Raw genomic sequence first — 24870 nt, 5'->3', positions numbered from 1 at the left:
GACTGGGACCCCTGCGGTATTGCAGATCTGTGATGGAGTAGACTGGTTCTCTTGCGGTATTGCAGATCTGTGATGGGGTAGACTGGGACCCCTGCGGTATTGCAGATCTGTGATGGAGTAGACTGTGACCCTTGCAGTAATGCAGATCTGTGATGGGGTAGACTGGGACTCTTGCTGTATTGCAGATCTGCGATGGGGTAGACTGGGACCCTTGCAGTATTGCAGATCTGTGATGGAGTAGACTGGTTCTCTTGCGGCATTGCAGATCTGTGATGGAGTAGACTGGTTCTCTTGAGGTATTGCAGATCTGTGCTGGAGTAGACTGGGACCCTTGCAGTATTGCAGATCTGTGATGGGGTAGACTGGGACTCTTGCGGTATTGCAGATCTGTGATGGGGTAGACTGGGACCCTTGCAACATTGAACATCTCTGATGGGGTAGACTGGGACCCTTGCAGTATTGCAGATCTGTGATGGGGTAGACTGGGACTCTTGCAGTAATGCAGATCTGTGATGGGGTAGACTGGGACCCTTGCGGTATTGCAGTTCTGTGATGGGGTAGACTGGGACCCTTGCGGTATTGCAGATCTGTGATGGAGTAGACTGGTTCTCTTGTGGTATTGCAGATCTGTGATGGGGTAGACTGGGACCCTTGCAAAATGCAGATCTGTGATGGGGTAGACTGGGACCCTTGCAACATTGAACAACTCTGATGGGGTAGACTGGGACCCTTGCAGTATTGCAGATCTGTGATGGGGTAGACTGGGACCCTTGCAGTATTGCAGATCTGTGATGGGGTAGACTGGGACTCTTGCAGTAATGCAGATCTCTGATGGGGTAGACTGGGACCCTTGCAGAATTGCAGATCTGCGATGGAGTAGACTTGGAATCTTGTGGTATTGCAGATCTGTGATGGAGTAGACTGGGACTCTTGCGGTATTGCAGATCTGTGATGGGGTAGACTGGGACTTGCTGTATTGCAGATCTGTGATGGGGTAGACTGGGACTTGCTGTATTGCAGATCTGTGATGGGGTAGACTGGGACTTGCTGTATTGCAGATCTGTGATGGGGTAGACTGGGACCCCTGCGGTATTGCAGATCTGTGATGGAGTAGACTGATTCTCTTGCGGTATTGCAGATCTGTGATGGGGTAGACTGGGACCCTTTCGGTATTGCAGATCTGTGATGGAGTAGACTGGTTCTCTTGCGGTATTGCAGATCTGTGATGGGGTAGACTGGGACCCCTGCGGTATTGCAGATCTGTGATGGAGTAGACTGAGACTTGCTGTATTGCAGATCTGTGATGGGGTAGACTGCGACCCTTGCGGTATTGCAGATCTGTGATGGAGTAGACTGGTTCTCTTGCGGTATTGCAGATCTGTGATGGGGTAGACTGGGACCCCTGCGGTATTGCAGATCTGTGATGGAGTAGACTGTGACCCTTGCAGTAATGCAGATCTGTGATGGGGTAGACTGGGACTCTTGCGGTATTGCAGATCTGCGATGGGGTAGACTTGGAATCTTGTGGTATTGCAGATCTGTGATGGGGTAGACTGGGACCCCTGCGGTATTGCAGATCTGTGATGGAGTAGACTGTGACCCTTGCAGTAATGCAGATCTGTGATGGAGTAGACTGGGACCCTTGCAGTATTGCAGATCTGTGATGAAGTAGACTGGTTGTCTTGCAGTATTGCAGATCTGTGATGGGGTAGACTGGGACCCTTGCAGTATTGCAGATCTGTGATGGGGTAGACTGGGACTTGCTGTATTGCAGATCTGTGATGGGGTAGACTGGGACTTGCTGTATTGCAGATCTGTGATGGGGTAGACTGGGACTTGCTGTATTGCAGATCTGTGATGGGGTAGACTGGGACTTGCTGTATTGCAGATCTGTGATGGGGTAGACTGGGACCCTTGCAGTATTGCAGATCTGTGATGGGGTAGACTGGGACCCCTGCGGTATTGCAGATCTGTGATGGAGTAGAATGTGACCCTTGCAGTAATGCAGATCTGTGATGGGGTAGACTGGTTCTCTTGCGGCATTGCAGATCTGTGATGGAGTAGACTGGTTCTCTTGCGGTATTGCAGATCTGTGATGGAGTAGACTGGTTCTCTTGCGGTATTGCAGATCTGTGCTGGAGTAGACTGGGACCCTTGCAGTATTGCAGATCTGTGATGGGGTAGACTGGGACTCTTGCGGTATTGCAGATCTGTGATGGGGTAGACTGGGACCCTTTCAACATTGAACATCTCTGATGGGGTAGACTGGGACCCTTGCAGTATTGCAGATCTGTGATGGGGTAGACTGGGACTCTTGCAGTAATGCAGATCTGTGATGGGGTAGACTGGGACCCTTGCGGTATTGCAGATCTGTGATGGGGTAGACTGGGACCCTTGCGGTATTGCAGATCTGTGATGGAGTAGACTGGTTCTCTTGCGGTATTGCAGATCTGTGATGGGGTAGACTGGGACCCCTGCGGTATTGCAGATCTGTGGTGGAGTAGACTGGTTCTCTTGCGGTATTGCAGATCTGTGATGGAGTAGACTAGTTCTCTTGCGGTATTGCAGATCTGTGATGGGGTAGACTGGGACCCTTGCAGTATTGCAGATCTGTGATGGGGTAGAATGGTACTCTTGCAGTAATGCAGATCTGTCATGGAGTAGACTGGTTCTCTTGCGGTATTGCAGATCTCTGATGGAGTAGACTGGTTCTCTTGCAGTATTGCAGATCGGTGATGGAGTTGACTAGTTCTCTTGCAGCAATGCAGATCTGTGATGGGGTAGACTGGGACCCTTGCAGTATTGCAGATTTGTGATGGGGTAGACTGGGACCCTTGCAGTATTGCAGATCTGTGATGGGGTAGACTGGGACCCTTGCGGTATTGCAGATCTGTGATGGAGTAGACTGGTTCTCTTGTGGTATTGCAGATCTGTGATGGGGTAGACTGGGACCCTTGCAGTATTGCAGATGTGATGGGGTAGACTGGGACCCTTGCAGTATTGCAGATCTGTGATGGGGTAGACTGTGACTTGCGGTATTGCAGATCTGTGATGTGGTAGACAGGGACCCTTGCAGCAATGAACATCTCTGATGGGGTAGACTGGGACCCTTGCAGTATTGCAGATCTGTGATGGGGTAGACTGGGACCCTTGCAGTAATGCAGATCTGTGATGGGGGTAGACTGGGACCCTTGTGGTAATGCAGATCTGTGATGGAGTAGACTGGGACCCTTGCAGTAATGCAGATCTGTAATGGGGTAGACTGGGTCCCTTGCAGTATTGCAGATCTGTGATGGGGTAGACTGGGACCCTTGCAGTATTGCAGATCTGTGATGGGGTAGACTGGGGCCCTTGCAGCATTGCAGATCTGTGATGGGGTAGACTGGGACCCTTGCAGTAATGCAGATCTGTGATGGGGGTAGACTGGGACCCTTGTGGTAATGCAGATCTGTGATGGAGTAGACTGGGACCCTTGCAGTAATGCAGATCTGTGATGGGGTAGACTGGGACCCTTGCAGTATTGCAGATCTGTGATGGGGTAGACTGGGACCCTTGCAGTATTGCAGATCTGTGATGGGGTAGACTGGGGCCCTTGCAGCATTGAACATCTCTGATGGGGTAGACTGGCAACCTTGCAGTAATGCAGATCTCTGATGGGGTAGACTGGGAAACTTGCAGTAATGCAGATCTCTGATGTGGTAGACTGGGACCCTTGCAGTATTGCAGATCTGTGATGGGGTTGACTGGGACTCTTGCCGTATTGCAGATCTGTGATGGAGTAGACTGGTTCCCTTGCGGTATTGCAGATCTGTGATGGGGTAGACTGGTTCTCTTGCAACATTGCAGATCTGTGATGGGGTTGACTGGGACCCTTGCAGTATTGCAGATCTGTGATGGGGTAGACTGGAACCCTTGCAGTATTGCAGATCTGTGATGGGGTAGACTGGCAACCTTGCAGTAATGCAGATCTCTGATGGGGTAGACTGGGAACCTTGCAGTAATGCAGATCTCTGATGTGGTAGACTGGGACCCTTGCAGTATTGCACATCTGTGATGGAGTAGACTGGTTCTCTTGCAGTATTGCAGATCTGTGATGGGGTTGACTGGGACCCTTGCAGTATTGAAGATCTGTGATGGGGTAGACTGGGACCCTTGCAGTAATGCAGATCTGTGATGGGGTAGACTGGGACCCTTGCAGTATTGCACATCTGTGATGGAGTAGACTAGTTCTCTTGCAACATTGCAGATCTGTGATGGGGTTGACTGGGACCCTTGCCGTATTGCAGATCTGTGATGGAGTAGACTGGTTCCCTTGCGGTATTGCAGATCTGTGATGGGGTAGACTGGTTCTCTTGCAACATTGCAGATCTGTGATGGGGTTGACTGGGACCCTTGCGGTATTGCAGATCTGTGATGGGGTAGACTGGAACCCTTGCAGTATTGCAGATCTGTGATGGGGTAGACTGGAACTCTTGTGGTATTGCAGATCTGTGATGGGGTTGACTGGTTCTCTTGCAGCATTGCAGATCTGTGATGGGGTAGACTGTGATGCTTGCAGTATTGCAGATCTGTGATGGGGTAGACTGGTTCTCTTGCAGCATTGCAGATCTGTGATGGGGTTGACTGGGACCCTTGCAGTATTGCAGATCTGTGATGGAGTAGACTGCTTCTCTTGCAGCATTGCAGATCTGTGATGGGGTAGACTGTGACGCTTGCAGTATTGCAGATCTGTGATGGGGTAGACTGGGACTCTTGCAGTATTGCAGATCTGTGATGGGGTAGACTGGTTCTCTTGCAGCATTGCAGATCTGTGATGGGGTGGACTGGGACTCTTGCGGTATTGCAGATCTGTGATGGGGTAGACTGGGACCCTTGCGGTATTGCACATCTGTGATGGGGTAGACTGGTTCCCTTGCGGTATTGCAGATCTGTGATGGGGTTGACTGGGACCCTTGCAGTATTGCAGATCTGTGATAGGGTAGACTGGGACCCTTGCAGTATTGCAGAACTGTGATGGGGCAGACTGGTTCTCTTGCAGCATTGCAGATCTCTGATGGGGTAGACTGTGACGCTTGCAGTATTGCAGATCTGTGATGGGGTAGACTGGGACTCTTGCAGTAATGCAGATCTGTGATGGGGTTGACTGGGACTCTTGCGGTATTGCAGATCTGTGATGAGGTAGACTGTGACTTGCGGTATTGCTGATCTGTGATGCGGTAGACTGGGACCCTTGCGGTATTGCAGATCTGTGAGGGGGTACACTGGGACCCTTGCGGTATTGCAGATCTGTGATGGAGTAGACTGGTTCTCTTGCAGTACTGCAGATCTGTGATGGGGTAGACTGGTTCTCTTGCAGTATTGCAGATCTGTGATAGGTTTAGACTGGTTCTCTTGCAACATTGCAGATCTGTGATAGGGTTGACTGGGACTCTAGCGGTATTGCAGATCTGTGATGGGGTAGACTGGGACCCTTACAGTATTACAGGTCTGTGATGGGGTAGACTGGGACCCTTGCAGTATTGCAGATCTGTGATGGGGTAGACTGGGACCCTTGCGGTAATGCAGATCTGTGATGGGGTAGATTGGGACCCTTGCAGCATTGAACATCTCTGATGGGGTAGAACGGGAACCTTGCAGTAATGCAGATCTCTGATGGGGTAGACTGGGACCCTTGCAGTATTGCAGATCTGTGATGGGGTAGACTGGGACCCTTGCAGTATTGCTCATCTGTGATGGAGTAGACTGGTTCTCTTGCAGCATTGCAGATCTGTGGTGGGATAGACTTCGACCCATGCAGTATTGCAGATCTTTGATGGGGTAGACTAGTTCTGTTGCGGTATTGCAGATGTGTGATGGAGTAGACTGGTTGTCTTGCAGTATTGCAGATCTGTGATGGGGTAGACTGGGACCCTTGCAGTATTGCAGATCTGTGATGGAGTAGACTGGTTGTCTTGCAGTATTGCAGATCTGTGATGGGGTAGACTGGGACCCTTGCAGTATTGCAGATCTGTGATGGGGTAGACTGGGACTCTTGCGGTAATGCAGATCTGTGATGGGGTAGACTGGTTCTCTTGCTGCATTGCAGATCTGTGATGGGGTAGACTGGTTCTCTTGCGGTATTGCAGATCTGTGATGGGGTAGACTGGTTCTCTTGCAGCATTGCAGATTTGTGATGGAGTAGACTGGGACTCTAGCGGTATTGCAGATCTGTGATGGAGTGGACTGGTTGTCTTGCAGTATTGCAGATTTGTGATGGAGTAGACTGGGACTCTAGCGGTATTGCAGATCTGTGATGGAGTAGACTGGTTGTCCTGCAGTATTGCAGATCTGTGATGGGGTAGACTGGGACTTGCGGTATTGCAGATCTGTGATGGGGTAGACTGGGACACTTGCAGTAATGCAGATCTGTGATGCGGTAGACTGGGACTCTTGCAGCATTCAACATCTCTGATGGGGTAGACTGGGACTTGCGGTATTGCAGATCTGTGATGGGGTAGACTGGGACCCTTGCAGTAATGCAGATCTGTGATGGGGTAGACTGGGACCCTTGCAGTATTGCAGATCTGTGATGGGTAAGACTGGGACCCTTGCAGTAATGCAGATCTGTGATGGGGTAGACTGGGACCCTTGCAGTATTGCAGGTCTGTGATGGGTTTGACTGGGACCCTTGCAGTATTGCAGATCTGTGATGGGGTGGACTGGGACCCTTGCAGTATTGCAGATCTGTGATGGGTTAGACTGGGACCCTTGCAGTATTGCAGATCTGTGATGGGGTAGACAGGGACCCTTGCGGTATTGCAGATCTGTGATGGGTTAGACTGGGACCCTTGCAGTATTGCAGATCTGTGATGGTGCAGACTGGGACCCTTGCAGTATTGCAGATCTGTGATGGAGTAGACTGGTTGTCTTGCTGTATTGCTGATCTGTGATGCGGTAGACTGGGACCCTTGCGGTATTGCAGATCTGTGAGGGGGTACACTGGGACCCTTGCGGTATTGCAGATCTGTGATGGAGTAGACTGGTTCTCTTGCAGTACTGCAGATCTGTGATGGGGTAGACTGGTTCTCTTGCAGTATTGCAGATCTGTGATGGGGTAGACTGGTTCTCTTGCAACATTGCAGATCTGTGATAGGGTTGACTGGGACTCTAGCGGTATTGCAGATCTGTGATGGGGTAGACTGGGACCCTTACAGTATTACAGGTCTGTGATGGGGTAGACTGGGACCCTTGCAGTATTGCAGATCTGTGATGGGGTAGACTGGGACCCTTGCGGTAATGCAGATCTGTGATGGGGTAGATTGGGACCCTTGCAGCATTGAACATCTCTGATGGGGTAGAACGGGAACCTTGCAGTAATGCAGATCTCTGATGGGGTAGACTGGGACCCTTGCAGTATTGCAGATCTGTGATGGGGTAGACTGGGACCCTTGCAGTATTGCACATCTGTGATGGAGTAGACTGGTTCTCTTGCAGCATTGCAGATCTGTGGTGGGATAGACTTCGACCCTTGCAGTATTGCAGATCTTTGATGGGGTAGACTAGTTCTCTTGCTGCATTGCAGATCTGTGATGGGGTAGACTGGTTCTCTTGCGGTATTGCAGATCTGTGATGGGGTAGACTGGTTCTCTTGCAGCATTGCAGATTTGTGATGGAGTAGACTGGGACTCTAGCGGTATTGCAGATCTGTGATGGAGTGGACTGGTTGTCTTGCAGTATTGCAGATTTGTGATGGAGTAGACTGGGACTCTAGCGGTATTGCAGATCTGTGATGGAGTAGACTGGTTGTCTTGCAGTATTGCAGATCTGTGATGGAGTAGACTGGTTGTCCTGCAGTATTGCAGATCTGTGATGGGGTAGACTGGGACTCTTGCAGCATTCAACATCTCTGATGGGGTAGACTGGGACTTGCGGTATTGCAGATCTGTGATGGGGTAGACTGGGACCCTTGCAGTAATGCAGATCTGTGATGGGGTAGACTGGGACCCTTGCAGTATTGCAGATCTGTGATGGGTAAGACTGGGACCCTTGCAGTAATGCAGATCTGTGATGGGGTAGACTGGGACCCTTGCAGTATTGCAGATCTGTGATGGGTAAGACTGGGACACTTGCAGTAATGCAGATCTGTGATGCGGTAGACTGGGACTCTTGCAGCATTCAACATCTCTGATGGGGTAGACTGGGACTTGCGGTATTGCAGATCTGTGATGGGGTAGACTGGGACCCTTGCAGTAATGCAGATCTGTGATGGGGTAGACTGGGACCCTTGCAGTATTGCAGATCTGTGATGGGTAAGACTGGGACCCTTGCAGTAATGCAGATCTGTGATGGGGTAGACTGGTTCTCTTGCAGCATTGCAGATCTGTGGTGGGATAGACTTCGACCCATGCAGTATTGCAGATCTTTGATGGGGTAGACTAGTTCTGTTGCGGTATTGCAGATGTGTGATGGAGTAGACTGGTTGTCTTGCAGTATTGCAGATCTGTGATGGGGTAGACTGGGACCCTTGCAGTATTGCAGATCTGTGATGGAGTAGACTGGTTGTCTTGCAGTATTGCAGATCTGTGATGGGGTAGACTGGGACCCTTGCAGTATTGCAGATCTGTGATGGGGTAGACTGGGACTCTTGCGGTAATGCAGATCTGTGATGGGGTAGACTGGTTCTCTTGCTGCATTGCAGATCTGTGATGGGGTAGACTGGTTCTCTTGCGGTATTGCAGATCTGTGATGGGGTAGACTGGTTCTCTTGCAGCATTGCAGATTTGTGATGGAGTAGACTGGGACTCTAGCGGTATTGCAGATCTGTGATGGAGTGGACTGGTTGTCTTGCAGTATTGCAGATTTGTGATGGAGTAGACTGGGACTCTAGCGGTATTGCAGATCTGTGATGGAGTAGACTGGTTGTCTTGCAGTATTGCAGATCTGTGATGGAGTAGACTGGTTGTCCTGCAGTATTGCAGATCTGTGATGGGGTAGACTGGGACTTGCGGTATTGCAGATCTGTGATGGGGTAGACTGGGACACTTGCAGTAATGCAGATCTGTGATGCGGTAGACTGGGACTCTTGCAGCATTCAACATCTCTGATGGGGTAGACTGGGACTTGCGGTATTGCAGATCTGTGATGGGGTAGACTGGGACCCTTGCAGTAATGCAGATCTGTGATGGGGTAGACTGGGACCCTTGCAGTATTGCAGATCTGTGATGGGTAAGACTGGGACCCTTGCAGTAATGCAGATCTGTGATGGGGTAGACTGGGACCCTTGCAGTATTGCAGGTCTGTGATGGGTTTGACTGGGACCCTTGCAGTATTGCAGATCTGTGATGGGGTAGACTGGGACCCTTGCAGTATTGCAGATCTGTGATGGGGTAGACTGGGACCCTTGCAGTATTGCAGATCTGTGATGGGTTAGACTGGGACCCTTGCGGTATTGCAGATCTGTGATGGGTTAGACTGGGACCCTTGCAGTATTGCAGATCTGTGATGGTGCAGACTGGGACCCTTGCAGTATTGCAGATCTGTGATGGAGTAGACTGGTTCTCTTGCTGTATTGCTGATCTGTGATGCGGTAGACTGGGACCCTTGCGGTATTGCAGATCTGTGAGGGGGTACACTGGGACCCTTGCGGTATTGCAGATCTGTGATGGAGTAGACTGGTTCTCTTGCAGTACTGCAGATCTGTGATGGGGTAGACTGGTTCTCTTGCAGTATTGCAGATCTGTGATGGGGTAGACTGGTTCTCTTGCAACATTGCAGATCTGTGATAGGGTTGACTGGGACTCTAGCGGTATTGCAGATCTGTGATGGGGTAGACTGGGACCCTTACAGTATTACAGGTCTGTGATGGGGTAGACTGGGACCCTTGCAGTATTGCAGATCTGTGATGGGGTAGACTGGGACCCTTGCGGTAATGCAGATCTGTGATGGGGTAGATTGGGACCCTTGCAGCATTGAACATCTCTGATGGGGTAGAACGGGAACCTTGCAGTAATGCAGATCTCTGATGGGGTAGACTGGGACCCTTGCAGTATTGCAGATCTGTGATGGGGTAGACTGGGACCCTTGCAGTATTGCACATCTGTGATGGAGTAGACTGGTTCTCTTGCAGCATTGCAGATCTGTGGTGGGATAGACTTCGACCCTTGCAGTATTGCAGATCTTTGATGGGGTAGACTAGTTCTCTTGCTGCATTGCAGATCTGTGATGGGGTAGACTGGTTCTCTTGCGGTATTGCAGATCTGTGATGGGGTAGACTGGTTCTCTTGCAGCATTGCAGATTTGTGATGGAGTAGACTGGGACTCTAGCGGTATTGCAGATCTGTGATGGAGTGGACTGGTTGTCTTGCAGTATTGCAGATTTGTGATGGAGTAGACTGGGACCATTGCGGTATTGCAGATCTGTGATGGAGTAGACTGGTTGTCTTGCAGTATTGCAGATCTGTGATGGAGTAGACTGGTTGTCCTGCAGTATTGCAGATCTGTGATGGGGTAGACTGGGACTTGCGGTATTGCAGATCTGTGATGGGGTAGACTGGGACACTTGCAGTAATGCAGATCTGTGATGCGGTAGACTGGGACTCTTGCAGCATTCAACATCTCTGATGGGGTAGACTGGGACTTGCGGTATTGCAGATCTGTGATGGGGTAGACTGGGACCCTTGCAGTAATGCAGATCTGTGATGGGGTAGACTGGGACCCTTGCAGTATTGCAGATCTGTGATGGGTAAGACTGGGACCCTTGCAGTAATGCAGATCTGTGATGGGGTAGACTGGGACCCTTGCAGTATTGCAGGTCTGTGATGGGTTTGACTGGGACCCTTGCAGTATTGCAGATCTGTGATGGGGTAGACTGGGACCCTTGCAGTATTGCAGATCTGTGATGGGTTAGACTGGGACCCTTGCAGTATTGCAGATCTGTGATGGGGTAGACAGGGACCCTTGCGGTATTGCAGATCTGTGATGGGTTAGACTGGGACCCTTGCAGTATTGCAGATCTGTGATGGTGCAGACTGGGACCCTTGCAGTATTGCAGATCTGTGATGGAGTAGACTGGTTCTCTTGCTGTATTGCTGATCTGTGATGCGGTAGACTGGGACCCTTGCGGTATTGCAGATCTGTGAGGGGGTACACTGGGACCCTTGCGGTATTGCAGATCTGTGATGGAGTAGACTGGTTCTCTTGCAGTACTGCAGATCTGTGATGGGGTAGACTGGGACCCTTGCAGTATTGTAGATCTGTGATGGGGTAGACTGGGACCCTTGCAGTAATGCAGATCTGTGATGGGGTAGACTGGGACCCTTGCAGTATTGCAGATCTGTGATGGGTTAGACTGGGACCCTTGCAGTAATGCAGATCTGTGATGGGGTAGACAGGGACCCTTGCGGTATTGCAGATCTGTGATGGGTTAGACTGGGACCCTTGCAGTATTGCAGATCTGTGATGGGGTAGACTGGGACCCTTGCAGTAATGCAGATCTGTGATGGGGTAGACTGGGACCCTTGCAGTATTGCAGATCTGTGATGGGTTAGACTGGGACCCTTGCAGTATTGCAGATCTGTGATGGGTTAGACTGGGACCCTTGCGGTATTGCAGATCTGTGATGGGTTAGACTGGGACCCTTGCAGTAATGCAGATCTGTGATGGGGTAGACTGGGACCCCTGCGATATTGCAGATCTGTGATGGAGTAGACTGGTTCTCTTGCAGTATTGCAGATCTGTGATGGAGTAGACTGGGACTCTAGCGGTATTGCAGATCTCTGATGGGGTAGACTGGGACCCTTGCAGTAATGCAGATCTGTGATGGGGTAGACTGGGACCCTTGCAGTATTACAGATCTGTGATGGGGTAGACTGGGACCCTTGCAGTATTGCAGATCTGTGATGGGGTAGACTGGTTCTCTTGTGGTATTACAGATCTGTGATGGAGTAGACTGGGACCCTTGCGGTATTGCAGATCTGTGATGGGGTAGACTGGGACCCTTGCAGTATTGCAGATCTGTGATGGGGTAGACTGGTTCTCTTGTGGTATTACAGATCTGTGATGGGGTAGACTGGGACCCTTGCAGTAATGCAGATCTCTGATGGGGTAGACTGGGAACCTTGCAGTATTGAACATCTCTGATGGGGTAGACTGGGACCCCTGCGATATTGCAGATCTGTGATGGAGTAGACTGGGACTCTTGCAGTAATGCAGATTTGTGATGGGGTAGACTGGTACCCTTGCAGTATTGCAGATCTGTGATGGGGTAGACTGGGACTTGCGGTATTGCAGATCTATGATGGAGTAGACTGGGACCCTTGCAGTATTGCAGATCTGTGATGGAGTAGACTGGTTCTCTTGCGGTATTGCAGATCTGTGATGGAGTAGACTGGTTCTCTTGCGGTATTGCAGATCTTTGATGGGGTAGACTTGGACCCTTGCAGTAATGCAGATCTGTGATGGGGCAGACTGGGACCCTTGCAGTAATTCAGATCTGTGATGGGGTAGACTGGGACCCTTGCAGTATTGCAGATCTGTGATGGGGTAGACTGGGACTCTTGCAGTGATGCACATCTGTGATGGGGTAGACTGGGAACCTTGCAGTATTGAACATCTCTGATGGGGTAGACTGGGACCCTTGCAGTATTTCAGATCTGTGATGGGGTAGACTGGGACCCTTGCAGTAATGCAGATCTGTGATGGGGTAGACTGGGACCCTTGCAGTATTGCAGATCTGTGATGGGGTAGACTGGGACTTGCGGTATTGCAGATCTATGATGGAGTAGACTGGGACCCTTGCAGTATTGCAGATCTGTGATGGAGTAGACTGGTTCTCTTGCGGTATTGCAGATCTGTGATGGAGTAGACTGGTTCTCTTGCGGTATTGCAGATCTTTGATGGGGTAGACTTGGACCCTTGCAGTAATGCAGATCTGTGATGGGGCAGACTGGGTCCCTTGCAGTAATGCAGATCTGTGATGGGGTAGACTGGGACTCTTGCAGTAATGCAGATCTGTGATGGGGTAGACTGGGACCCTTGCGGTATTGCAGATCTGTGATGGGGTAGACTGGGACCCTTGCAGTAATGCAGATCTGTGATGGGGTAGACTGGGACCCTTGCAGTATTACAGATCTGTGATGGGGTAGACTGGGACCCTTGCAGTAATGCAGATCTGTGATGCGGTAGACTGGGACTCTTGCAGTAATGCAGATCTGTGATGGGGTAGACTGGGACCTTTGCGGTATTGCAGATCTGTGATGGGGTAGACTGGGACCCTTGCAGTAATGCAGATCTGTGATGGGGTAGACTGGGACCCTTGCAGTAATGCAGATCTGTGATGGGGTAGACTGGGATTCTTGTGGTATTGCAGATCTGTGATGGGGTAGACTGGGACCCTTGCGGTATTGCAGATCTGTGATGGAGTAGTCTGGTTCTTTTGCGGTATTGCAGATCTGTGATGGGGTAGACTGGGACTTGCAGTAATGCAGATCTGTGATGGGGTAGACTGGGACCCTTGCAGTATTACAGATCTGTGATGGGGTAGACTGGGACCCTTGCAGTATTGCAGATCTGTGATGGGGTAGACTGGTTCTCTTGTGGTATTATAGATCTGTGATGGTGTAGACTGGGACCCTTGCGGTATTGCAGATCTGTGATGGGGTAGACTGGGACTCTTGTGGTATTATAGATCTGTGATGGTGTAGACTGGGACCCTTGCGGTATTGCAGATCTGTGATGGGGTAGACTGGGACTCTTGCAGTGATGCACATCTGTGATGGGGTAGACTGGGAACCTTGCAGTATTGCAGATCTGTGATGGGTAGACTGGGACTTGCGGTATTGCAGATCTGTGATGGAGTAGACTGGTTCTCTTGCGGTATTGCAGATCTGTGATGGAGTAGACTGGTTCTCTTGCGGTATTGCAGATCTTTGATGGGGTAGACTTGGACCCTTGCAGTAATGCAGATCTGTGATGGGGCAGACTGGGACCCTTGCAGTATTACAGATCTGTGATGGGGTAGACTGGGACCCTTGCAGTAATGCAGATCTGTGATGCGGTAGACTGGGACTCTTGCAGTAATGCAGATCTGTGATGGGGTAGACTGGGACCCTTGCGGTATTGCAGATCTGTGATGGGGTAGACTGGGACCCTTGCAGTAATGCAGATCAGTGATGGGGTAGACTGGGACCCTTGCAGTAATGCAGATCTGTGATGGGGTAGACTGGGACCCTTGCAGTAATGCAGATCTGTGATGGAGTAGACTGGTTCCCTTGCAGTAATGCAGATCTGTGATGGGGTAGACTGGTTCTCTTGCGGTATTGCAGATCTGTGATGTGGTAGACTGGGATTCTTGTGGTATTGCAGATCTGTGATGGGGTAGACTGGGACCCTTGCAGTAATGCAGATCTGTGATGGGGTAGACTGGGACTCTTGTGGTATTGCAGATCTGCGATGGGGTAGACTGGGACCCTTGCGGTATTGCAGATCTATGCTAATAGACAGGTTCTCTCGCGGTATTGCAGATCTGTGATGGGGTAGACTGGTTCTCTTGCAGTATTGCAGATCTGTGATGGGGTAGACTGGGACCCTTGCAGTAATGCAGATCTGTGATGGGGTAGACTGGGACCCTTGCAGTATTGCAGATCTGTGATGGGGTAGACTGGGACCCTTGCGGTATTGCAGATCTGTGATGGGGTAGACTGGGACCCTTGCGGTATTACAGATCTGTGATGGGGTAGACTGGGACCCTTGCAGTATTGCAGATCTGTGATGGGGTAGACTGGTTCTCTTGTGGTATTACAGATCTGTGATGGGGTAGACTGGGACCCTTGCAGTATTGCAGATCTGTGATGGGGTAGACTGGTTCTCTTGTGGTATTGCAGATCTGTAATGGGGTAGACTGGGACCCTCGCAGTAATGCTGATCTGTGATGCGGTAGACTGGGACTCTTGCAGTAATGCAGATCTGTGATGGGGTAGACTGGGACCTTTGCAGTATTGCAGATCTGTGATGGGGTAGACTGGGATTCTTGTGGTATTGCAGATCTGTGATGGGGTAGACTGGGACCGTTGCAGTAATGCAGATCTGTGATGGGGTAGACTGGGACTTGCGGTATTGCAGATCTGTGATGTGGTAGACTGGGACCCTTGCAGTAATGCAGATCTGTGATGCGGTAGACTGGGACCCTTGCAGTAATGCAGATCTGTGATGGGGTAGACTGGGACCCTTGCGGTATTGCAGATCTGTGATGGAGTAGACTGGTTCTCTTACGGTATTGCAGATCTGTGATGGGGTAGACTTCGACCCTTGCAGTAATGCAGATCTGTGATGGGGTAGACTGGAACCCTTGCAGTATTGCAGATCTGTGATGGAGTAGACTGGTTCCCTTGCGGTATTGCAGATCTGTGATGGGGTTGACTGGGACCCTTGCAGTATTGCAGATCTGTGATGGGGTAGACTGGGACCCTTGCGGTATTGGAGATCTGTGATGGAGTAGACTGGTTCTCTTGCGGTAATGCAGATCTGTGATGGGGTAGACTGGGACCCTTGCAGTATTGCAGATCTGTGATGGGGTAGACTGGGACCCTTGCAGTATTGCAGATCTGTGATGGGGTAGACTGGGACCCTTGCGGTATTGGAGATCTGTGATGGGGTAGACTGGTTCTCTCGCGGTATTGCAGATCTCTGATGGGGTAGACTGGTTCTCTTGCGGTATTGCAGATCTGTGATGGAGTAGACTGGGAATCTTGCGGTATTGCAGATCTGTGATGGAGTAGACTGGGACCCTTGCGGTAATGCAGATCTGTGATGGGGTAGACTGGGACCCTTGCAGTATTGCAGATCTGTGATGGGGTAGACTGGGACCCTTGCAGTATTGCAGATCTGTGATGGGGTAGACTGGGACCCTTGCGGTATTGCAGATCTGTGATGGAGTAGACTGGGACCCTTGCAGTAATGCAGATCTGTGATGGGGTAGACTGGGACTTGCAGTATTGCAGATCTGCGATGGGGTAGACTGGTTCTCTTGCGGTATTGCAGATCTGTGATGGAGTAGACTGGGACCCTTGCAGTAATGCAGATCTGTGATGGGGTAGACTGGGACTTGCAGTAATGCAGATCTGTGATGGGGTAGACTGGGACTTGCGGTATTGCAGATCTGTGATGGGGTAGACTGGGACTTGCAGTAATGCAGATTTGTGATGGGGTAGACTGGGACTTGCGGTATTGCAGATCTGTGATGGGGTAGACTGGGACTTGCAGTATTGCAGATCTGTGATGGGGTAGACTGGGACTTGCAGTATTGCAGATCTGCGATGGGGTAGTCTGGTTCTCTTGCGGTATTGCAGATCTGTGATGGAGTAGACTGGGACCCTTGCAGTAATGCAGATCTGTGATGGGGTAGACTGGGACTTGCAGTAATGCAGATCTGTGATGGGGTAGACTGGGACTTGCGGTATTGCAGATCTGTGATGGGGTAGACTGGGACTTGCAGTAATGCAGATCTGTGATGGGGTAGACTGGGACTTGCGGTATTGCAGATCTGTGATGGGGTAGACTGGGACTTGCAGTATTGCAGATCTGTGATGGGGTAGATGGGTGTTATTGTCTCACTTGATTTGTCCTTGGCTCCCTCCACAGACTTACTCAGGCCTGTTTTGTGTCGTGATCAACCCCTACAAGAATCTGCCCATCTACACAGAGCAAATAGTCGAGATGTACAGGGGCAAGAAGAGGCACGAGATGCCTCCTCACATCTACGCCATCTCTGAGACCGCCTATCGAAGCATGCTACAAGGTGAGGCTCTACCAACACGACATCTTACAGTGAATCTCCCTCCACACCGTCCCATCACACTCTCCTGGAGTCAGACACAGAGTGAATCTTCCTCCACACCGTCCCATCACACACTCCCGTGGTCAGACACAGAGTGAATCTCCCTCCACACCGTCCCATCGCACACTCCCGGGGTCAGACACAGAGTGAATCTCCCTCCACACCGTCCCAACGCAAGCTCCCGGGGTAAGACACAGAGTGAATCTCCCTCCACACCGTCCCATCACACACTCCCGGGGTCAGACACAGAGTGAATCTTCCTCCACACCGTCCCATCACACACTCCCGGGGTCAGACACAGAGTGAATCTTCCTCCACACTGTCCCATCACACACTCCCGGGGTCAGACACAGAGTGAATCTCCCTCCACACCGTCCCATCACACACTCCCGGGGTCAGACACAGAGTGAATCTCCCTCCACACCGTCCCATCACAGTCTCCCGGGGTCAGACACAGAGTGAATCTCGCTCCACACCGTCCCATCACACACTCCCGGGGTCAGACACAGAGTGACTATCCCTCCACACCGTCCCATCACACACTCCCGGGCTCAGACACAGAGTGAATCTTCCTCCACACCGTCCCATCACACACTCCTGGGGTCAGACACAGAGTGAATCTCGCTCCACACCGTCCCATCACACACTCCCGGGGTCAGACACAGAGTGAATCTCCCTCCACGCTTTCCCATCACACTCTCCCAGGGTCAGACACAGAGTGAATCTCCCTCCACACTGTCCCATCACACACTCCCGCGGTCAGACACAGAGTGAATCTTCCTCCACACCGTCCCATCACACACTCCTGGGGTCAGACACAGAGTGAATCTCCCTCCACACCGTCCCATCACACACTCCTGGGGTCAGACACAGAGTGAAACTCCCTCCACACCGTCCCATCACACACTCCCGGGGTCAGACACAGAGTGACTCTCCCTCCACACCGTCCCATCACACACTCGCGGGGTCAGACTTAGAGTGAATTCCCCTCCACACCGTCCCATCACAGACTCCCGGGGTCAGACATAGAGTGAATTCCCCTCCACACCGTCCCATCACACACTCCCGGTGTCAGACACAGAGTGAATCTGCCTGCACACCGTCCCATCACACACTCCCGGGGTCAGACATAGAGTGAATTCCCCTCCACACCGTCCCATCGCACACTTCCGGGGTCAGACACAGAGTAAATCTCCCTCCACACCGTCCCATCACACACTCCCGGGGACAGACACAGAGTGAATCTCCCTCCACACTGTCCCATCACACACTCCCGGGGTCAGACACAGACTGAATCTCCCTCCACACCGTCCCATCACAGACTCCCGGAGTCAGACTCAGAGTGAATCTCCCTCCACACCGTCCCATCAAACACTCCCGGAGTCAAGCACAGAGTGAATCTTCCGCCACACCGTCCCATCACACACTCCTGGGGTCAGACACAGAGTGAATCTCCCTCCACACCGTCCCAACACACACTCCCGGGGTCAGACACACAGTGAATCTCCCTCCACACCGTCCTATCACAGACTCCCGGGGTAAGACACAGAGTGAATCTGCCTCCACACTGTCCCATCACACACTCCCGGGGTCAGACACAGAGTGACTCTCCCTCCACACAGTCCCATCACACACTCCCGGGGTCAGACACAGAGTGAATCTCCCTCCACACCGTCCCAACACGCACTCCCGGGGTCAGACACAGAGTGAATCTCCCTCCACATTGTCCTATCACAGACTCCCGGGGTAAGACACAGAGTGAATCTCCCTCCACATTGTCCCATCACACACTCCCGGGGTCAGACACAGAGTGACTCTCCCTCCACACCGTCCCATCACACACTCGCGGGGTCAGACTTAGAGTGAATTCCCCTCCACACCGTCCCATCACAGACTCCCGGGGTCAGACATAGAGTGAATTCCCCTCCACACCGTCCCATCACACACTCCCGGTGTCAGACACAGAGTGAATCTGCCTGCACACCGTCCCATCACACACTCCCGGGGTCAGACATAGAGTGAATTCCCCTCCACACCGTCCCATCGCACACTTCCGGGGTCAGACACAGAGTAAATCTCCCTCCACACCGTCCCATCACACACTCCCGGGGACAGACACAGAGTGAATCTCCCTCCACACCGTCCCATCAAACACTCCCGGAGTCAAGCACAGAGTGAATCTTCCGCCACACCGTCCCATCACACACTCCCGGGGTCAGACACAGAGTGAATCTCCCTCCACACCGTCCCAACACACACTCCCGGGGTCAGACACACAGTGAATCTCCCTCCACACCGTCCTATCACAGACTCCCGGGGTAAGACACAGAGTGAATCTGCCTCCACACTGTCCCATCACACACTCCCGGGGTCAGACACAGAGTGACTCTCCCTCCACACAGTCCCATCACACACTCCCGGGGTCAGACACAGAGTGAATCTCCCTCCACACCGTCCCAACACGCACTCCCGGGGTCAGACACAGAGTGAATCTCCCTCCACATTGTCCTATCACAGACTCCCGGGGTAAGACACAGAGTGAATCTCCCTCCACATTGTCCCATCACACACTCTGTGGGTGAGACACAGAGTGAATCTCCCTCCACACCGTCCCATCACACACTCCCGGGGTGTGGAGTGAGCTTCCGTCTGTAGCTGTGGTCCGTGTACTGACACTCGTTTTCAGAAAACGACTGCTGAGGTAAAGGGTGATTCTGGTGTCTGCTTCACCTCTCAGGTTTATGGAAGGTTACAGCAATTGTGTCATTAATTCTGCTGTGCTGATTTTTTCTTTGAACCTGCCTTCTCATATCTTGATGCCATCACGAATCAGGGACCTATCGACTGCTGGTTAAATGGCCTCCACAGCGATCTGTGGCAATGGATTTCACAGATTCACCACCTCTGGCTAAAGAAATTCCTCCTCATCTCTGTTTTAAATGGATGTCCCTCTATTCTGAGGCTTTGTCCTCTGGTCCTAAGATCCCCGTCTCTAGGAAGCATCCACTCCATGATAGATTTCAGTGAGATTCCTCCCTCTTGCACATTGTTCATTCAGATCAGATAATTACACAGTGCATCGAGGTAGAACTAGGGAAAACAGTAACAGAAAGCAGAATAACTTGTTACAGTTACAGAGAAAGGGCAGTGCAGGCAGACAACAAGGTGCAAGGGTCACGACGAGGTAGATCGTGAGGTCAAGAGTCCGTCTTATCGTACTGGGGGAACGTTCAATAGTCTGGTAACAGCGGGGTAGAAGCTGTCTTATCGTACTGGGGGACCGTTCGATAGTCTGATAACAGCAGGGTAGAAGCTGTCTTATCGTACTGGGGGACCGTTCAATAGTCTGATAACAGCGGGGTAGAAGCTGTCTTATCGTACTGGGGGACTGTTCAATAGTCTGATAACAGCGGGGTAGAAGCTGTCTTATCGTACTGGGGGACCGTTCAATAGTCTGATAACAGCGGGGTAGAAGCTGTCTTATCATACTGGGGGACCGTTTAATAGTCTGATAACAGCAGGGTAGAAGCTGTCTTATCATACTGGGGGACCGTTTAATAGTCTGATAACAGCGGGGTAGAAGCTGTCTTATCGTACTGGGGTCCGTTCAATAGTCTGATAACAGCGGGGTAGAAGCTGTCTTATCGTACTGGGGTCCGTTCAATAGTCTGATAACAGCGGGGTAGAAGCTGTCTTATCGTACTGGGGGACCGTTCAATAGTATGATAACAGCGGGGTAGAAGCTGTCTTATCGTACTGGGGGACCGTTGAATAGTCTGATAACAGCGGGGTAGAAGCTGTCTTATCGTACTGGGGGACCGTTCCATAGTCTGATAACAGCGGGGTAGAAGCTGTCGTATCGTACTGGGGGACAGTTCGATAGTCTGATAACAGCAGGGTAGAAGCTGTCTTATCGTACTGGGGGACCGTTCAACAGTCTGATAACAGCGGGGTAGAAGCTGTCTTATCGTACTGGGGGACCATTCAATAGTCTGATAACAGCGGGGTAGAAGCTGTCTTATCGTACTGGGGGACCGTTGAATAGTCTGATAACAGCGGGGTAGAAGCTGTCTTATCGTACTGGGGGACCGTTCAATAGTCTGATAACAGCGGGTAGAAGCTGTCTTATCGTACTGGGGGACCGTTCAATAGTCTGATCACAGCGGGGTAGAAGCTGTCTTATCGTACTGGGGGGCGATTCAATAGTCTGATCACAGCGGGGTAGAAGCTGTCTTCGAGCCTGGTGGGACCGTTCAATAGTCTGATAACAGCGGGGTAGAAGCTGTCTTATCGTACTGGGGGGCCATTCAATAGTCTGATAACAGCGGGGTAGAAGCTGTCTTATCGTACTGGGGGGCCATTCAATAGTCTGATCACAGCGGGGTAGAAGCTGTCTTCGAGCCTGGTGGGACCGTTCAATAGTCTGATAACAGCGGGGTAGAAGCTGTCTTATCGTACTGGGGGGCCATTCAATAGTCTGATAACAGCGGGGTAGAAGCTGTCTTATCGTACTGGGGGGCCATTCAATAGTCTGATAACAGCGGGGTAGAAGCTGTCTTATCGTACTGGGGGGCCATTCAATAGTCTGATAACAGCGGGGTAGAAGCTGTCTTATCGTACTGGGGGGCCATTCAATAGTCTGATAACAGCGGGGTAGAAGCTGTCCTCGAGCCTGGTGGGACCGTTCAATAGTCTGATAACAACGGGGTAGAAGCTGTCTTATCGTACTGGGGGGCCATTCAATAGTCTGATAACAGCGGGGTAGAAGCTGTCTTATCGTACTGTGGGACCGTTCAATAGTCTGATAACAGCGGGGTAGAAGCTGTCCTCGAGCCTGGTGGGACCGTTCAATAGTCTGATAACAGCGGGGTAGAAGCTGTCTTATCGTACTGGGGGACCATTCAATAGTCTGATAACAGCGGTGTAGAAGCTGTCTTATCGTACTGGGGGCCATTCAATAGTCTGATAACAGCGGGGTAGAAGCTGTCCTCGAGCCTGGTGGGACCGTTCAATAGTCTGATAACAACGGGGTAGAAGCTGTCTTATCGTACTGGGGGGCCATTCAATAGTCTGATAACAGCAGGGTAGAAGCTGCCTTATCGTACTGGGGGACCATTCAATAGTCTGATAACAGCGGGGTAGAAGCTGTCTTATCGTACTGGGGGACCGTTCAATAGTCTGATAACAGCGGGGTAGAAGCTGTCTTATCGTACTGGGGGACCGTTCAATAGTCTGATAACAGCGGGGTAGAAGCTGTCTTATCGTACTGGGGGACCGTTCAATAGTCTGATAACAGCGGGGTAGAAGCTGTCTTATCGTACTGGGGGACCGTTCAATAGTCTGATAACAGCGGGGTAGAAGCTGTGTTATCGTACTGGGGGACCGTTCAATAGTCTGATAGCAGCGGGGTAGAAGCTGTCTTCGAGCCTGGTGGGACGTGCTTTCAGGCTTTTGTATCTTCTGCCCGATGGGAGGGTAGGTTAGAGAGAATGTCCAGGCTGGGAGGGCCAGTGACTTCATTCATGAAGTAACACTTCTTTCTGCTCTGTTTTTGCTTTTTGCTTGGACGAGCTTATTGCGCTGATGTGACGTGGTAATGTGAATGGATGAATTGGTATTGTTGGTGTTTACTCTCTGCATGGCTCAGTAACAAGCAGGACTGGAGTGCTGGAATCCAGTGCCAGAGCTTGGGTTATACCAGGGCCCAGAGGAAATCTCTCTCGACTGCTCATTATTTCTGCGCTGAAATTGAGATTCAAGATGTGGGCTATGCCAAAATCAGAATTGGGTTTCATATCACTGGCATATGTAATGAAATTTGTTAACTTTGTGGCAGCAGCACAGTGCAAAACGTAATAATGGAGAAAATCAGAATTACAGTCCTGAGAATTATATAGTTTATAGAACTGAATTAAATAAGGAGTGCAAAAACAGAAATAAAGAAAGTAGTGAGGTAGTGTCCATGGGATCAGTGTCCCTGCAGAAATCGATGGTGGAGGGGAAGAAACGCTTGCTGAATTGTTGCCTTCAACCTCCGGTTCCTCCTTCCAGATGGTGACAGTGAGAACCAGGCGTGACCTGGGTGCTGGGGTGGATCCTGCACATTGCTCATTGGAGATGTCCTGGATACTACGGAGGCCGGTGCCCATGATGGGGCTGACAGGGTTTACAACTCTCTGCAGCGTATTTTGATCCTGTGCAGTAGCATAGCAGACTGTGGTATAGCCAGTTTGAATGCTCTCCGTAGTAGCCCCAACCCATAGCAGACGGTGGTGTAGCCAGTTCGAATGCTCTCCGTAGTAGCCCCCCCCCCCCATAGCAGACGGTGGTGTAGCCAGTTCGAATGCTCTCCACAGTAGCCCCCCCCCCCCCCCCCCAATAGCAGACGGTGGTGTAAACAGTTTGAACCCTGCAGGCCCCACTCTCTGTAGAAAGACTCTGCAGGCCCCACTCTCTGTAGAAAGACTCTGCAGGCCCCAGTCTCTGGAGAAAGACCCTGCAGGCCCCACTCTCTGTAGAAAGACCCTGCAGGCCCCACTCTGTAGAAAGACCCTGCAGGCCCCAATCTCTGTAGAAACTCCCTGCAGGCCCCACTCTCTGTAGAAAGACTCTGCCGGCCCCACTCTCTTTAGAAAGACTCTGCCGGCCCCACTCTCTGTAGAAAGACTCTGCAGGCCCCACTCTCTGTAGAAAGACTCTGCAGGCCCCACTCTCTGTAGAAAGTCCTGCCAGCCCCACTCTCTGTAGAAAGACCCTGCAGGCCCCACTCTCTGTAGAAAGACTCTGCAGGCCCCACTCTCTTGAGAAAGAGCCTGCAGGCCCCACTCTCTGTAGAAAGACCCTGCAGGCCCCACTCTCTGTAGAAAGACCCTGCAGGCCCCACTCTCTGTAGAAAGACCCTGCCGGCCCCACTCTCTGTAGGAAGACCCTGCAGGCCCCACTCTCTGGAGAAAGACCCTGCAGGCCCCACTCTCTGTAGAAACTCCCTGCAGGCCCCACTCTCTTGAGAAAGAGCCTGCAGGCCCCACTCTCTGTAGAAAGACCCTGCAGGCCCCACTGTCTGTAGAAAGACCCTGCAGGCCCCACTCTCTGTAGAAAGACCCTGCCGGCCCCACTCTCTGTAGGAAGACCCTGCAGGCCCCACTCTGTAGAAACTCCCTGCAGGCCCCACTCTCTTGAGAAAGAGCCTGCAGGCCCCACTCTCTGTAGAAAGACCCTGCAGGCCCCACTCTCTGGAGAAAGACCCTGCAGGCCCCACTCTCTGTAGAAACTCCCTGCAGGCCCCACTCTCTGTAGGAAGACCCTGCAGGCCCCACTCTCTGGAGAAAGACTCTGCAGGCCCCACTCTGTAGAAACTCCCTGCAGGCCCCACTCTCTGTAGAAAGACTCTGCAGGCCCCACTCTCTTGAGAAAGACTCTGCAGGCCCCACTCTCTGTAGAAACTCCCTGCAGGCCCCACTCTCTGTAGGAAGACCCTGCAGGCCCCACTCTCTGGAGAAAGACCCTGCAGGCCCCACTCTCTGTAGGAAGACCCTGCAGGCCCCACTCTCTGGAGAAAGACTCTGCAGGCCCCACTCTCTGTAGAAACTCCCTGCAGGCCCCACTCTCTGGAGAAAGACCCTGCAGGCCCCACTCTCTGTAGAAAGACCTGCTGGCCCCCCTTGCTTTATAAGTCTGGAGCTCAAAATGCCACAAGCAATTTGAAATGCTATACCAGACTACAATGCAGCAGGGAACCTTCAAATAGCATATCTGTAGAAGTTTGCTACAGAGCTTAGTGACCCTTACATTGTTCTGTGCAGAAATGTTCTCCAAATTTATTTAACCATCTTCTCATTTCTGCTTTCTCTTCAGATCGAGAAGACCAGTCTATACTTTGCACGTAAGTACATGGTTTTATCTTCATCTCTCACACAGAGACAGACACGCGCACACACACACACACACGCACAGAGACACTAACACTCACAGACACACTCACACTCACAGACACACTCACACTCACAGACACACTCACACTCACAGACACACACACACTCACAGACACACTCACACTCACA

At 51.4% G+C, this 24870-nt stretch overlaps 1 protein-coding gene across 4 annotated transcripts in view; it reads left to right on the top strand.

The window, feature by feature from the left end:
• Positions 1 to 24870, top strand: part of LOC132385495 (myosin-10-like) — a 124753-nt gene that overhangs the window by 99372 nt on the left and 511 nt on the right. For all 4 annotated transcript variants that reach the window (XM_059957604.1, XM_059957606.1, XM_059957605.1 and 1 more), the window contains exons 3-4: positions 16615 to 16771; positions 24665 to 24870. The exon at positions 24665 to 24870 is cut by the window's right edge. In XM_059957604.1, coding sequence (XP_059813587.1) covers positions 16615 to 16771; positions 24665 to 24696 — 189 coding nt within the window. In that variant the 3' untranslated portion in view covers positions 24697 to 24870. The remainder of the gene's footprint in view (positions 1 to 16614; positions 16772 to 24664) is intronic.

The sequence above is a fragment of the Hypanus sabinus genome (assembly GCF_030144855.1).
Source record: "Hypanus sabinus isolate sHypSab1 chromosome 24 unlocalized genomic scaffold, sHypSab1.hap1 SUPER_24_unloc_22, whole genome shotgun sequence".
NCBI classification, from domain to species: Eukaryota; Metazoa; Chordata; class Chondrichthyes; order Myliobatiformes; family Dasyatidae; genus Hypanus; species Hypanus sabinus.
This window is presented reverse-complemented; position numbering and strand designations above follow the sequence as displayed.